Raw genomic sequence first — 16,952 nt, 5'->3', positions numbered from 1 at the left:
GTGAGTTGGAGAGGCACTGATTGGGTTTCAGCTTTTGCCCGGCAGCTTTTTTTTTTTTTTTTTTCCCGTAGAATTTTTGTGTCGATGCAGTTTTCATCTTTCTGACTGCCAGATTAAGGCGGGGGCGGGGTGGGTGGGGCAGGATGGTGTCTCATTTGGTTGTAATACACAGATATGGCCACAAGAGGGCGGAAGTACTCCACAATATTGCCTTAGAATCGCCATTCTTTGCTATCTAAAGCTCTTATTTTAATAATGGTAGTAATAATAATAAATGTAAAATGTTGGTTACCAATAAGTGCTATAATGTGAAGGCTTTTTTTTGTAGATGCGTAAACATAGAAGTTTGACCAATTTCCAGGTGTGTCCATATTGTGGTGTATAGGGACACACTGCTTCGGGGAAGGGAGGGATGGTTGCTGGCGGTGGTGAAGGGACACCTGACCAACACAGTTATAGCCGGCAATCCTACCTTCCCTCCAGCCCATGTCTTCAGCGGTGTCCCTTTCCCCACTCCATGCTCTATACTCCACTTTGTCTTGGGTTGCAATGTCTTGCCCCACCGGGCTCAGACCCAAATCCCGTTTGATTGACAGCACTGAACCACCCACAGGGTTCCAGCCCCCCTTTCCCCTTAGGGTTCCTGAACCCCCAGTCTGAGCCCTAGAATGTGTGGCTGGGAAAGAGAGAAGAAAAGGGAAAGGAGACCAGCCATCAGGAGACTTGGGCTGTCCAGTTTTCTCTGCTCTTATTAGTTCACCCTGGATTTGGGACAAATCATTAGAGTCCAAGCCGGACAGGAGGCATGGAAGGCCTTCCAAGATGAGTAAGTTGGAGCCCTGCCTGTAAGGAGTTCAAAAACTGCATGGGGAGACAGGTAATTAACTGCCACCATTTACAGAGCTCCGACTATGTGCTAAGCATACCTGCGACCTTACAGAGCACATGAGCTTAAGATTCCCACTTTTCAGGTGAGTAAAGTGAGGCTCAGAGAGGTTAAGTGATTTGCCCGGGATCATCTAGCTACTGAGTGGCAAAGCTGAGATTCAAACGCAGGCCTGTCTGACCGGAGTGAGGAGACCCAACCGTTATGCTAAGCCGACATCCACCGGGAGCCTGGCCTTCCTCTAGCTACCACTAGAGGGCGAAATGGAGGCCTCCCCTCGGGGCATTTCCGGTCTGTTTACCCTCCTTCTCTCTTCCCTCCGCTAGGAGATCACCCCGGGCCAGCTGAGTCTGGAGGCCCTCTTGGAGATGACGGACGAGCAGGTGTGTGAGACCGTGGAGAAATATGGGGCCAACCGGGAGGAGTGTGCCCGCCTCAATGCCTCCCTCTCCTGCCTACGGAACGTCCACATGTCAGGTGAGCAGCCCCAGGGGGATGGAAACGCGTCCGTGACGTGTGCCGCCATTCCTCCGGGTTCCTGTGCCCGCACCTGCAGGCCGGGATGAGGCAGAGCCGGCTCTGGATGGTGCTTACTGCTCTTGGAGCAGAGGAAAGAGGGGCCTGGAATTTGGAGCCAGAAGAAGTGGTCAGGGCAGCTACTCTTGCCCAAGGGAGACCTTCTGAGGTGGTAGGGCATGGGGTTCTGGATAATTAGGGTCCATATATGGAAATAGTGGGCGTGAGTGAAAGACTAGGGTCTTTTTTTTGCTCCGCAGCATGTGGGATCCTCCTGGACCAGGGCTTTGTGTCCCCTGCATCGTCAGGTGGACTCCCAACCACTGCACCACCAGGGAAGTCCCTAGGGTCTTTTTACCTTATACATTGGGAAGTGCCTTTGTATTTTGGCTCAGCATCTAACTTCTTATTTTTCTTTTTCCATAAATAATATACATTCATTGTAAAATAAATTAGAAAATAGATTAAAAAAAAAACCAAGTCCCCACCCTCTACTGTTATCATTTTGGTATAATTTTTGGTATAATTCTTCCTGACAAATGGGTATGTGTATAGTTTCTCTAAACAATAAATGATAAAACCATGAAGCTAGGATTATCCATACATATTATTTTGAAACCTGCTTTTTTCACCTAACAAAATAAAACCTCTGATTTGTTTTTATCAGTTTGAGGTCCAACATTGTAATCTTTCTTTGCTATTTTTCATTAATTTCTCAAATACCTGTTTGCCCTGATTAGCGGGACACCAAACGTCATTCTGATTGAGGTTTCCTGCTTTCCTCTAGTCTCATGATTTTTCCACTATCACTGGGGCCTTTTCAGTCCTAAGCGATCAGCTCTGCAAACAGCCAAAGAAAAGCTTACTGGTCCACCTGCATGGTTGTTTCAGTTCCCACCACAAGGAGTCACTGTTGAGCACTAGTCTGGTACTGATAAAGTCAGGTGGCTGTTCATCTATAGGTGCCCTAGCTGGATTCAACATGCAACATTCAACGAGTATTTATGGAGTGATTATGTGTGCCAGCAGGGCTGGGCATACGGAAGTGGACAAAAAAGAACATGTTTGAAACAGGTCATTGGCCCAGCTCCCCCATGCACGCCCTTTTGGATTCTTTCTTGCTAGCAGACTCTAATGATGGCTACGATCATCATCAAATAGCCCTGAATTGGGGGCTCTTCTGTCATTGAAGGGTGTTTGGTAGCATTCCTGGCCTCTACCAGTAGAGGTAACGCTAGATACCAGTAGCACCCCTGCCCCATCCCTGTCATGACAAGCAGAAATGTCTCCAGATGTTTCTAAATGTTCCAGGGAGGGTGCAGAATTACCCCTGGTTGACTAGCTATAAAGGTCATGTTATTCTTCACTCTAGTACAATTCTATTGACTCACCTAATATTCACATAGTTAAAAAAGGCCGCTCAGTCACTCAGTGCAGACAAAACCTGCTTCAGGGGACTTCTTCTCTCTACCTACTGTGAGAAGCAGCTGGGAATTTTCTCGCCTTTAAAAAATTGCACTGAACTACAATGTTATATCATAAACACCTTCCTTTGTCAATAAATGTATTTCCTGCTCATTTTTAACGCCTGAAATCTGCCACCATTTATTCCACCGGCCTCCTATTTCTAGAAATGTAGGTTGTATCCATTTTTTTTCCTGTTATAAGCATTGCTGCAGTGAACAACTTTGAGTGTTAACTTTGGGTACATCCTTGGCGATCCCTGTAGTGTGAATTCTTAGGAGTGGAGTTCCTGCAGCAAAGTGTTTACATATTTTAAGACTTCTGGTGAATGTCGCCATATGGCTTTCCAAAAATTCGTACCAATTTATGCCTCTCCCTCCCACCGCCCCCCACAATGCATGAGAGTGAGCATTTGAGGTTAGGTTCATTTTTTTGTTTGTTTGTTTGTTTTTTTAAATATCTTTATTGGAGTATGATTGCTTTACAATGCTGGTTAGTTTCTGCTTTATAACAAAGTGAATCAGCTATACATATACATATATCCCCATATCCCCTCCCTCTTGCGTCTCCCTCCCACCCTCCCTATCCCACCCCTCTAGGTGGTCACAAAGCACTGAGCTGATCTCCCTGTGCTATGTGGCTGCTTCCCACTAGCTAGCTATTTTACATTTGTTAGTGTATATATGTCCATGCCACTCTCTCACTTCATCCCAGCTTATCCTTCCCCCTCCCTGTGTCCTCAAGTCCATTCTCTACGTCTGTGTCCTTTATTCCTGTCCTGCCCCACGTTCTTCAGAACCTTTTTTTTTTTTTAGATTCCATATATATGTGTTAGCATACGGTATTTGTTTCTCTCTTTCTGGCTCACTTCACTCTGTATGACAGACTCTAGGTCCATCCGTGAGGTTAGGTTCTTAATTGCTTTTCAGAGTTAATATCTTCTCTTCAGAGTTGCGCTACTGAGTTTGGAAAAGTTCTTATAAATGAGCTGGACCCAAGTTCTTCCTGAGAGAGGGGTTTATGTCACCTCTCCCTGGGCTGGGCCATCATCCTTTGTAACATCCTGGGCTCAGTGAGACCTTGAGAGGGCCTCTAATTGGGTATTTTTCAAAAATTTTTTAATCAAGATACACAGTAACAAATATGATTTATAATACAACCCTGTATACACACACACACACACATACACAAATACACACGCACGTACACATTCACATACACAACTAAAAGGAGTTTCATGAAACAATACTCATTCTTACTATACATGATACTTTATACACTTTTTTCTATTTTATTCCATATAATTTTCCAAATGCTGGTGATGACCCACCACTTTGATTTCACACCCCACTTTTGGACTGTGAGCCACGGTTTGAAAAAAACACTGATATAATCGATCCTCCCGCCACCACCAACCCTTCCTAGGCAGCTGAGATTCATTTGATGATGTCCTACCTCTGATGCCACCCTTTGAGCCACTGGGACCTTGAAAGCAGTGACCAAGGGCTGTGCTCATGCCCAGATTCCTCCAGCGCCAGGGTCAGCCTGGAGAGAACCTCAGCTCAGTAAAGCACTCTCCACTCAGCTCGGAGTCTCCTTAACGTCGTACTCTGCTTCTGCCTTTCCTCAATGTTATGGTGCCACTCTTCACATTTTAAGTTTAATTTAAACGTTTTTAAGGAGTGTTTTTTTTTTTTTTTTAATGGAGACCTCTCTTCCTCAGTAGCCTTAAAGCTGCAAGAGGGCAGGGGTCATACCAGTTTTTATACACCATTTTATTCCCAGCTACATATCTAGCCCATAGGAGGGACTCAATAAATATCTCTGAATCAATACACCTTCCCGCTCATGTAGCCCAGGAAAACTCCCCAGTGCCTTAATGAACAGTCTTTCTTATGGATTGCAAAGCACCTCAGGATCTGGCTCCCATTTGGAAGCCCACTGTTCACATTTCCCCCGCAAGCCCTAAATATCCAATTAATCTATTAGTTACTTAGGGTTTCCTAGATCAGACATGGATTTTGGCTCTTGGTACTCACCCCTCTGCCTAGAATTCCCTTCCCCTTTGTCCTCCTGGTGAATCCCTGTTTATTCTCAGGCCCAGCTCCTGCCTCGAAGCCTCTGCACTTTGTTGAATGAAAAGTTTTGTGGGAAAGCCGCCTGACATGCTTGCTATTGATCTCCACCAGGGGGCAGCACTGAGCCACCCTCAAAGGATTCTTGCTTTAAATTCTCTTCGCTCAAAAATTATCATTGGTGGGCTTCCCTGGTGGCGCAGTGGTTGAGAGTCCGCCTGCCGATGCAGGGGGCAAGGGTTCATGCCCCGGTCCGGGAAGATCCCACGTGCCGCTGAGTTGCTGGGCCCGTGAGCCATGGCCACTGACCCTGCGCGTCCGGAGCCTGTGCTCCGCAACGGGAGAGGCCACAACAGTGAGAGGCCCGTGTACTGCAAAAAAAAAAAAAAAAAAAAAAAAAAAAAATTATCATTGGTTTCTTGAAGCTTCGAACTATCTTGGGAGCTGGCTGGTTCCTGTCATTTCCTGCCCTTCACCTTAACCAAAAATGTTATCCTAAACTAGAGAAAAAAACAAGTGTCTTTCGCACCAGACTCTTGTTTCTTGAGAGTCTTACCATATTCAGCTTGGTATTCCCAGCTCTCAGCCAGAAAGCTGGAGTCTCCTACAGTGATAAAATCAGATATTTAAAATTCTGGTGTGTAGTGGGGACTCAATGCACGTTTGTTGAGGGACTGAAGGAATACAAGTTGTGATGAGAAACTCGTATGGAAACCAAACATATGGAGACAAGGAAGCTTTATGTCTGGCCAGGAATGCATGTAATCCCAGTCTCTCTCTTTCTCAGAGCATAGGGGCAGCTTGATTTTAGAGTTGTTAACTCTGATCTTAGTTTTCTCCTTGGGTTTTGGGGCTATCCTTATTTCCCAGTGCCCAAGGAGCCCCAAAGATAGGAGAGCTTAACCCTTTCATCTCTTCTCACATCTTGTTAGGTCAGCCTTAGCCTGACACCAAAGAACGTGCAATCATTCCTTCAACAAGCTCCAGGGACCCCGAAGCCAGGATATCCCAACCGTTCCTTATCACATCAGCTATGGCCTGAAACCACAAACATTCATTTACTCATTTAACAAAGTTTATCGAATGCCTGCAGTATGCCAGGCACTGTTCTAATCTCTGAAAATGTGTGCTTAGATATCTGTCCTTATGGAGTTTACATTCTAGTGGGCGAGACAGGCAATAAATTATATCATAATAAGCATGTACATTAGAAAGTGTGTTAGAATAAGCGCTGTGGAGCACTTCAAGGCTGCACACCTCAGGTAGGAAGACCACGGGCTCCCTTCCTGACCCTTCCTTTGCTGGGTCACAGCTGCCCTGTCAGAGGAGAGCCTGGTGGGGGCGTGGCTCAGGTATCAGAGCACTGTTGCTGGGACTGTCTCTTTTCTGATGTTTGCTCTTTCTCTCTATGCTCTTTCTTGGCTTTTTGATTATTTTTAGCCTACTAATGTGTGGTCATTTGTATCTCCACTTTCCGAAGGAAAAACCCAGGTTCAACGTAATGGAAAGCCCTGCTTTTCTCCCTCCCTCTCTCCCACCTCTCCTTCCTGTACACATGTATCAAGCACTCACTGCTCATCTGGGACTGTGCTGGGTTCCAGGGCCTGATGACTTTCTTGGGGCTTCAGGGTAGAGCTGAGACCAAGAGGAGGAAGGGGGAGGTCTCCTAATGACCGGGGGGTGGTGGGAGCACATCGAAGTGCATTGCTTCCGCAAGGGAGCTCGGAGCATCCCAGGCGTGGAGAGACCAGTGTGGCTGGCCCACTGGGAATGCTGGGCAGAGAGGTGGGAGCTGGCATCAGACAGGGGGCAGGGCCAGCCGCCACGGTGGGCCATGGCCCAGAGCTTGCATGGCAGGGTTTTGAATAGAAGATGCCTGGATTACTTGTCCAGTTTTCAAACAAACACCCTGGCTGCAGAGTGGGTGGGTGGGTGGCTTGGAGTGAGATGCCAGGAAGCGTAAGAGGACCCCAGGGTGCCACTGGCAGACAGGTGTCCCGGGAGCTTGCTTTGTTGATCCCCCCTCCAGCTCCTCCTTTTGAGTTTCGGGGGTGGGTGGAGGGGCAGGGAACTGGCAGCCAGGAGGAAAACAGGATGCAGAGTGGCCCCGAAATAGGACAGCCTCAGATGCTCTCTGGTATCTCCTCAGTTTGGGTATTGAATGAAGCCCACCAGAACCCCGCCTTCCACTCTAGCCTTCCTTCCATGGGAACAAAGAGTAGGAACCGTCTTGATTGCCCTATTGTTCCTGTTGCTTCTAACTTCGGGAGGGCTGGGCTGGGTGGCGGCGGAAGAGCCGCCGTGTCTGGTGTGTTCCAGCACCACGTCCTCCCCCGTTCTCCAGCGTCCCGTTCTGTGGGTTCTCAGGAATCCCTTACACAGCGAGACTCCGCGTTAGGACTCCTGATTGCAAGCGACAGAAACCCTTCCGCAGACACAGCTCATTCATTCACTATAAATTTCGATTGAACAGCCTTTGTTTCGGTCTCGGTGGGGGACTAGGGACATAGTGGCGGGCAAGGCCAGCCAGCTCCCGTGGACCTTGTGTTCCAGACCCGAGCTGTCCAATATGGCGGCCACTAGACTCATGTGGTGAATTAAACTTATGTTCATTGAAGTGAAATAAAATTAAAATTTCACTTCTTCCATGGCATGAGCCCCACTTCAAGTGATCTATAGCCACCTGTGTCTAGTGGCTACCCTACTGGCACAGCACGGTTCTAGGTCGTTTCCATCACCACAGAAAGTTCTGTTGGACAGCACTTTTCTAGAATATGTCGAGAGAAACAGTCCACAAGAGAAATAACAAACGGTGATCAGTTTTATGTGGAGAATTAAAATCGGGTGATAACGATGGTGGCTAGGTGGCCGGCTTTGATGGGGTGGCCACAGAGGGAGGGTCAGTCAGAGCTCTACCAGAGAAGCAGAACCGGTAGAATAAATATATTAAGAGATTCATTGCAAGGATGTGGTTTATGTGATTGTGGTGACTGGCTGGGTAGGTCTGAAATCCGTGGGGTAGGCGGTCAGGAAGGGTGAGCTGGAACGATTGGGCATGAGCTGAGGTTGCTGTCCATGGGCAGAGTTTCCTTTTCTTCAGGGAAGCCTTAGTTCTGCTCTTAGCGCCTTTCAGTGGCTTGAGTCAGCCCTTCCAGATTATCAAGGGTAATCTCCCTTACTTACAGCCAACTGACTGTGGACTTTCGTCACATCTACAAAATACCTTCACAGCAGGAATATAAATTAATAATTGCTTGAATTACTGGGGACTGTGCCTTAGCCACGTTGACATATTGAACTGACCATGACAGTGGGCCTCTCTGCGGAGGTGACATTTAAACTAAGCTTTGAATGGCAAGAAGATACAGATATGAGAAGACGGGGGGGAAGAACATTTTGAGCAGAAGAAACAGGCCATCAAATCTCGAAAGCACTGTTAGGAAGCAGAAAGAAGACCCACGCGGCTGAACCGCGGGGCGTGTTCGGATAACCCGTTCCTATGTAACAATCTACTCCACAATTTAATGGCTCAAAACAGCACCTACATTGGTATCTTTCATGATTCTCTGGTTGGCTGGGCTCGGCTGGGTGGTTCTTTGGTTGCGTGCTACGGGCTTGACTGGGCTGGAACATTCAAGATGGTACACGTGCATGGATGGCAGTTGACACAGCTTGTTGGATGGGAGTTCAACCTGGGCTGTTTATGGGGCACCCACATGTTGCGTGTGGCTTGGGCTTCTTATGTTGGAGTGAACATTCCAAGAGGCAGGAATTGGAAGCCACCAGTTGCCTTAGAAGCTGGTCCTGGAACAGGTACAGTATTGCTTTTGCTGGTGACTCTATCAGTGAGGGGTCAGTCAGGGAGCAGAACAACTCGAGGGTAATGGAAAAAGAACTTATCATCGGAGCGCAGACCTTATACAACACCAGGAGGAGCTGGGGAAGTAACAGTTTGAAAGGACCAACTGGAGGTTCAGAGCAAAGTCTCTAACCTGCCCTGATAAGGGAAGCCAGCCTGGGTTGTTGGGAACTTCTGGAAGCAGCATGTCCAGTTGTTGCAGGGGGACCATGAAGAGGGGCTGGTGTAGATGCCAGTGGAAGGTTATTGGTTCTTTGGAGCTATCGCCTCTGTGAGTTTGCAGGAAGTGTCAGGTGGTGGACCTGAGGCCACCGTTGGTCACCAGGGTCCACGTCAGGAAGGAAAGTTGGCCGTGGAGCAGGGAAGATGGAGGATGAACTCCATCTTCCGCACCTGCCGCCTGCTGCCCTTGCCACCCTTCAGAGCAAGATGGCTGCTGCTTCACTTTCTCTGCCCTGATATGGTATGTGTTCACTTTTGGCCAACTCTGACCTGAAACCACGGAGAACAGGATTCCGGAAACGTGGTGCCAGCCTAGCCAAGTCAACAGTAGGCTAGTACAGTGCGGGGAGCGGGGGTGGCAGGGAGAAGGTGCAGGTGGAGATGCAGGCGGGGACCAGCTCCTGGGGAGCCTCGGAGCCATGGCAGGAAAAGCGGAATGGGAGGCTGTTGGAGGGGGTTTTAAGAAGGGAATCGTCTTGATTTGATTTCACGTCACTCATAAGGCAGAGATGGATGGAGCTGGCTTTAGGCAAAGTTCAATCCATCAGTGAGTCTCTCTCCCTCCTCCTTCATCTTAGTTCTGCTTCCCTTGGGGTCGGCCTCAACCCTATCTATTTAACTCTACCTCACTTTCCTCATCTGCAAAATGGGCATGCTGATAATATTTTCCTCATGGCGTGGTTGCAAGAAAAGAGTTAATATAAACACTTAGCCTGATGTCTGGCAAATCAAGTGCTTAATATATGATAGCTATGATTATCCTTATTTATTTATTTATTTATGGCTGTGTTGGGGCTTCGTTGCTGCGCGCAGGCTTTCTCTAGTTGCAGCGAGCGGGGGCTACTCTTCATTGCGGTGCGCGGGCTTCTCATTGCAGTGGCTTCTTCTGTCGCGGAGCACGGGCTCTAGGCGCGTGGGCTTCAGTAGTTGTGGCACGCATGCTCAGTGGTTGTGGCTTGCGGGCTCTAGAGCGCAGGCTCAGTAGTTGTGGCGCACAGGCTTAGTTGCTCCATGGCATGTGGGATCTTCCCAGACCAGGGCTCGAACCCGTGTCCCCTGCAGGCGGATTCCTACCCACTGCGCCAACAGGGAAGCCCCATCCTTATTATTCTTTTAAGTCAGCTTCCTCCTGCACACTGCCCCCCACCTCACCCCAGCCCTTCCCCCCCAAGCTGAACCTGAAACAGTGTATTTTCCCCACAAGCCTCTGGCTGCTTCCTGGGACACAGGACATCCCCCCCGCCACCCCCCGCCCCGCACACCCGCCTTTATCTTACAGCCCCAGAAGCAGAGCCCCAGGTCAGCACCCAGTCCAGGGCTTAAGCTGCCCTTCCCGATACAGCCTCTATTTCTGCTTTCTTGTGGGCCGCATTCTGGCCCCTCTGTCTAGCCCACCTGCCGCTTCACACAGCCAGCTCTGGCTTTTGTGGAACCACCACACACACACACCCCGACCCCCGTCCCGCCCCAATGAGAACAAAGAGAGCACGGCTCCCCGCTGTCATCTCTGATCAGCACCGTGGTTGCACCCAGCAGGTGCTGAGCAGAATTGGGCACAAAACTGACGCTGAACTTGTACCATATGGTCTGCAGGGGCTGAACTGTTTGAGGATTGTGGGTTCCATGTGCACTACACCCGATCAGCCAAGTCAGACCCAGGTGGACTGTTACAGCTTAGAATCAGATCCCAGCTCCTTCTCCCAGGCTCCTGATGTCTTCACACCCAGCTACCCTGGCCTTCCTGCTTTTCCTTGAAAGGCCTGCCTCAGGGCCTTTGCACGGGTCCTTCTTTCTGCCTGGAATGTGCTGTTCCAATCTTCCTCTGGCTGGTTCCTTGTCATTTTGGTCTCAGCTCAAATGAGACCTTCTCCTGATCCCACCTTCCTCTCAGTCACTCACTCATTTCTTCATGGTCCCTATCACAAATACAATGATTTCGTTTTGAATGTTTGTTTCTTTACCCCTTCTCACTAGAACAGTGGTTCTCAGACCTGGATGTGCATCAGAATCCTCCAGAGAGCTCCACTCCCAGAGTTCCCGTTTCAACCGGTCCAGGTCAGCACCTAGGAATTGCATTTTTCACAAGTTCCCAGGTGATGCTTCTGCTCCTGGCACGGGGACTACATTTTGAGAGCCACTGTGCCGGAATTGTCCCAGGGCCTGGCTCAGAACTAGAGTGTAAAGAGTAGTTATTGAATGATTGAATGAGTGGTGGTCCATGATAATGCTAACAGCACATACTGAGTTCTTACCGGGCCAAGAGCTGTCCCGGGTAATTGACATGCAGCGCTGGCTTATTTAATCCTTTCAACAACCTCATGAGGTCCACGTGATTATTATTTCTATTTTCTGGTTAGAAAACTGAAGCTCAGAGTCACAAAGCAACTAAGTACCAGAGGCAGGGTTTGAACCTGGGTCCATCTACTCCTGTCGAGCCGAGGCTCCCTCATTAAAGAGAGGTGGGGGGAGTTCCCTGGCGGTCCGGTGGTTAGGACTCCACACTCTCACTGCCAAGGACCCGGGTTCAATCCCTGGTCAGGGGACTAAGATCCCACAAGCTGTGTGGCATGGCCAAAATAAATAAATAAATAAAAAACCAGAGAGCGAGAGAGAGAGGTGGGGACAGCTTTCCCCTTAACTCTGGGAGGTCCATCTATCTCCGCTGAAGTGGTTGCCCTATGGGGGTGTTGCAGGGATGTAGCAGCTTAAAAGAGAGCTTGAGATCAAAAGAAATTACTTAAAGCCTGGATGTAACTACCAAGTAACAGCAATATCACCTGTTGACAGAGCACCTTCTGTTGTAGGAAGTACCTGCATACAGATGACCCCATTTGATACTCACAACCCTGTAAGTGGTGGGCAGATGAGTACACATTTCACAGGTGAGAAAACTGAGGCCAAAAGAAGGTCACTTTGACCCTCCCACGGTCCCACAGAGCTGGAATTGGAACTGCAATGTCCCATTCCTGATTCTCAGCGCAGATCCCTTTCTGCTGTATGCTGTTGGGGGATGATGGTGGTGGCCATGTTTCCCCTCCACATGGGATCCTCAAACTAGAGAGCCGGGAGCTGCCCCAAGCTGGGTGTGGCTGGGAAAGCTCAGAAGCCCCTTGATCTGCTTCTGAGTCCAGGGAGGCTCTTCCTTCTCCTGGCAGGGTTGAGCCTTTCTTGGTGACTGTTTCTGCCCTTCTCAGCCGTGGTCCTAAGAGAGAATGGGAGGCGTCCTTGGCCATATGAATGTGTTTGAAAGTTCAGTAAATGTGCAGGAGGAAAGCAGGAAGGGCAGGGAGGATGGAGAAAAATGTTATTACCTTGTATTGTTATTTGAACCAAGTTATTTTCCCCTCCCCCTAAAATGTCCCAACATTGTGACACTGCATTGCTGGAAACTACAAGAGGGGTCCAGTTCATAATAGTCACACTTTTCACTCAGTTTTTTTTTTTTTTTTTGCATTGTTTACTTATTTTCCTGATTACTGACTTACAATCTTATATGAGAAGTATCCAGTCTATTGTTTGGGGAAGGAAAAAAAAAAGACTTTGTTTTGACCATAATTTGCATGCTAGTTAGTATTTTAAAGATGGATCCATAGGAAGAAAAAGTCTAGAAGGAAATACACTTGGATATTTACCATAGTTGTTTTTGGAGTAAGGTGACGTTATTTCTGTTTTGCTTATCTGCACTTTCTATCTTTCTGGGCAAGGAACAAGCAATGATGTAATTTAAACGAACAAAAAATTAGAAGGAAAAAAATCTTCCATGAGCCCAATTTGTTTACCTTTTTCTGTACCCACCCCTTTTGTTATTTCTATGATTTCCTCATTGATTAACCCCCTTCTTTGCACCTGTTCAAAAGGGCAAACTTCCTGCTGCATCTTCCTGAAGTTAAATTCCCTGTGGCTTAGACAATTCTTGACGATGCTCTAAAATGCAACTTAAATGCCACCACTGCCGGGAAGGCTGCCTAGATTGCCCCTGCTCCACTCTTGTGTTATTCATCCTGCAGTTCTCTTGTAGTTGTTCTGATATATAAATCTCCCATATCAGATAAGAAATTCCTGGATAGCAGGAGCCATCACAAAAATAACAATTAATTATTAAAAGTATGCTCTGTATCAGGTACTGTTCTAAGCTGATTTTAAGGGTAACTTCACTCAGTCTTCAGAACTTGCCCATGAGATAGGAACTGTTGTAGTCCCCAGTTTTCAGATAAGAGAACTAAGGTGCAGGGAGGTGAGCCTAGTGACCCAAGGTCACGTGCAGTGAATTGTAGGGTGCCAGGATTTGAGCTCGGGCTGACCACAAACTCTTGTTTTTGTTTTTGCTTCTTTTGTTTTCTATAGAGTACTTAGCACAGTAGCAGAAGTATCATTGAGGGGGAGGTTGAAGCATTTCTAGATTTGCCCCAGGAGAGAGAAGTGAGAAATAGAGTAGTTTCTGTCTATATCACTGGTTGGCTTGTGTGGTGGAGATAACAAACAGATAATGAGAGAGAATTCTCTCTAAATCAGGGGTCAGCGAAGTATAGCCCACCGGCCAAATAAGGCCCTCTGCCCGCTTTTGAAAATAAAGTTTTATTGGAACACTGCCATACCCATTTGTTGACATTGTGAAATAAAATTCGCATTTAATGGCAAGACAAGAAAAATTTAAATATAAAAAATTAAAGATAACATTCCTTTTTGATCTTGTTAAGAGGCCACGATGGCGCTTAGATGTGGGTTGTGTACACTGTCAACAGTATGTCATTTAATGTACAGCCCTCTGTCTCAAAAACTTATATAACTGCACCTTGACTTCTAATGGGAATAACAGTTCTTGGAGCTTTCCAAGATGCCATTCCTGTGTTATAATCCTCAATTTGGCTCGAATAAAATTTTCTATTTCTTTCTTAGATGGATGGATTAATTTTTTGTTGACAACGTATTATATTGTTTATGGCTGTTTTCACATAGCAACAGCAGAACCGAGACCGTATGGCCCAGAAAGCCTAAAATACTTACTACCTGGCTTTATACAGAAAAAGTTTTGCTGACCCTTGTTGTAAAAGACCAAGCAAGAAATACTGAGTGTTGGCTAAAACAAATACACAGATGCTCTAAGGCAGGAGAGATCTCAGTCTGATGTTAAGAAGGACTTCCTCTGGGAGGAGGGAAATAAGTACACGATGAGACTGGGGGACATTGACCGTGGAGAGCTCTTCGATGAGGGTGAGTTACTATTTGCACAGTGGTACAGCATTACCTGGAGTTGCCCTTTATTGAGCACCTACTACACTAAATCCTCAGGGGAAGAAAGTAAAGGCAGGGAGGATGGACAGGCCCCAGAGAGATTAAGTAACTTGCTCGGGGTCACACAGCTGCTACAGGGTAGAGCCTGCACTCAAACCCATGCCGGACTCACTAGAAACACGCGCTTTCTAGTGTTTCTTGCAGTGTCCCATGTACCGACTTTTCTTGTCCGTTTCCCAACAGATTGTGAGTTTTTTGGGGGATGGGGATCACATCTCATTATCTCTTGAGTGCTGCCTGGATGGTGCCCCTGGAGGGTCACTCTCATTTAGGGGGATCTGTGGTTCTCTTTGGGGAACGTGTCACACCATCCCAATAGGATCCTGAATTCGGGGGTGCCTGCACTTCAGATCTCCCTGCTGCCTCCACTCCTACTTGGAAAAGGAAACCCGAAATGCCTCCCAACACAGACCTGTTGATGTGTCCCACCCCCCACCTCAGCCCTGTCCTTGGGAACAGAGGTCGGTCTAGCCCCATCATCTGATCATCTTCTTACTTTAGCGCTTTTGTTTTTCCCTTCTCCGTCTGGTACTTTGTGGAGGACAAATGAGGCGGACAAGCTTTGTAATCGGATACCAGGACAGCCTGGGTGATGGTGACAGATTGTTTTTCAAGCTCTAACGTCTAAAGACCTTCTGCCTTCATTGTCGTGGAAGGCGGAGGGACTGAGTGGCAGGCTGTATTTTTGCTCTAAACCCTAGGCTCCTTGCTGGAAAAAGTTGGGGTCAAATAGCTGGTTGGCTACAAACACTTGGATGCTTTTTCCTCCCAGTGTTTATTGCCTTGGACGCCATCTGACTGGGGCCACTATGTGATGATTCTTGACGACCACCAGGGGGCGCTGCCTGATAATCTTCCTTTAGCTGAGACGCCAAAGAATTTGCTCAAGTGCCCCAGAAAAAAAAGATCTACATTAAGGTGCAAACTGGAAGGAAGCTCGGTCTAATCACCTCAACTTTCAAATAGGGAAAAAGGAGTTCCTGAGAGGAGAAGGGCTTGACCCATCTACGGCAGGGAACAATGTAGGCTGAATTCCCTGTTATAGAGGGAGCATCTGGTCAGGCTGAGAACCAGGGGGAACCTGTCTCTTTTCCTGGCTGGCCTTACATGAGCTGCATAGCATCGGAGCAGCTCCTGGTTCCTGCCTGCCTCCAGTCTGCTCAGATGGGGGTCTTGCTGTCACAGCACTCATGTCACCGAAGCTCTTACCTCCGTCTGCCTGCTACACCGAGAAACCAGTTAAGAGAAGATGATGATCTGTAAAGGAGGAAGCTTGAAACGTAGCCTTCAAATAATGACTAGTGGAGACGCGAAAGGCGCTCGGAAGGGACAGTGGCTTCATTCCCTTGGGAGACGTCTGGAAGAGCATGGGGCCAGACATGGGGTAACTCCAGCCGCGTGGGGGCCTCCTGGAGGCTGTCAACAGGACGGCTGTGAGAAGCAGCAGGACGTGCTTTGATTGAAATCACCATCTTGGCCTTCGCCACGTGCCCGGCACTGGGGCACAGAGATAAAAAAGACATAGGCTACAGTTGGCAAGGGGCTGAGCTCCTGGGTTCTTCTTGCAGCCGGCCCGGCCAGTTTGTGGCACAGTTGGGAGGGGGTGTGAGTTCTGAGAACGGCATGTGCATCCTGGCTGGGCCACTGGACTGTAGGGAAGCTGGTTCAGCCCCTTCCCTGTCAGAGCCTCTGCCTTTGAAACAGGCATGAAAGTGCCTGGCCGTCTCACGGTTGATGCACGGAGCAGATGAGATGATGTATGTCCCCCGTGTCGGGCTACCTCTGCTACCTGAGCAGAGCCGCGCTTTGGTCCTTTTGGCTGGAGTGAACTGGGAATCAGATGAACCAAGTGAATGGGCCAAGCCAAAGGTCTCTCTCTCTCTGCTCCCCAGTTCTGCCTCCAGCCTGCTTCTCGAAGGCAGACTCCTCCAGAGCGGAATGGTCCGAGGGCCCCAGAGCTGGTAAAGCCTACTCCCCAATGGGCGTGGGCAGCCGAGGTCATGCCAGGACTTCGGTGAAGCCCCCCAATTTTCCAGAGCTACTGCGCCGTGGATGGGGGACGGGCAGTGCAGCCCTTTTATGATTTTGGAGCAGAAAAAAGATAACAACTCATCACAGCCTTCCTTTAATACATTTGACAGGTTGGAAAAGTTTCCATCATCTTTTATAGAACCGTAGGACTATATTTATTTCCCCAAAGGGAGCAAGATTCTGGACTAAAGGGCTTTTCGGCGGGGGATCCGTCGATTTCCACGGGGTCCTTCCTCACTGTGGACTGTCTCCGGGTACGGGGTGGGGGTGATGTGCTTAAAAACAATGATCATCGTTAATCCCATCGGATGTCAGGGTCACCACATCTCAGGCCCCAGGCAGGAGGTTTTCTTGGGCTCCTCAATGATAGCATGTAAGGGGCAGCTCAGGAGTTCTCCGCCTTGGCACTGTTGACGCTTCTTTGTGGTCGGGCTGTCCTGTGCATTGTAGGCTGTTTAGCAGCATCCTGCTATACCAGTAGCTTTGATGCCAGCAGCATCCGTCCCCCACGCCCGCCTCCACCGTGAAATCAGAAATGCCTCCAGGCATCCTGAGGTGTGCCCGGTGGAGAACCACCGTCTGGACTTCTGCAAGGCGCTGCAGGCTT

General features: G+C 48.4%; 1 protein-coding gene across 1 annotated transcript in view; it reads left to right on the top strand.

The window, feature by feature from the left end:
* The window catches only part of KSR2 (kinase suppressor of ras 2), a 398,943-nt gene that overhangs the window by 79,708 nt on the left and 302,283 nt on the right, over window positions 1–16,952 (top strand). The window contains exon 3 of the mRNA XM_065889764.1: window positions 1,213–1,363. Within this exon, the coding sequence (XP_065745836.1) occupies window positions 1,213–1,363 (151 nt within the window). The remainder of the gene's footprint in view (window positions 1–1,212; window positions 1,364–16,952) is intronic.

The sequence above is a fragment of the Phocoena phocoena genome, chromosome 13 (genome assembly GCF_963924675.1).
Source record: "Phocoena phocoena chromosome 13, mPhoPho1.1, whole genome shotgun sequence".
NCBI classification, from domain to species: domain Eukaryota; kingdom Metazoa; phylum Chordata; class Mammalia; order Artiodactyla; family Phocoenidae; genus Phocoena; species Phocoena phocoena.
This window is presented reverse-complemented; position numbering and strand designations above follow the sequence as displayed.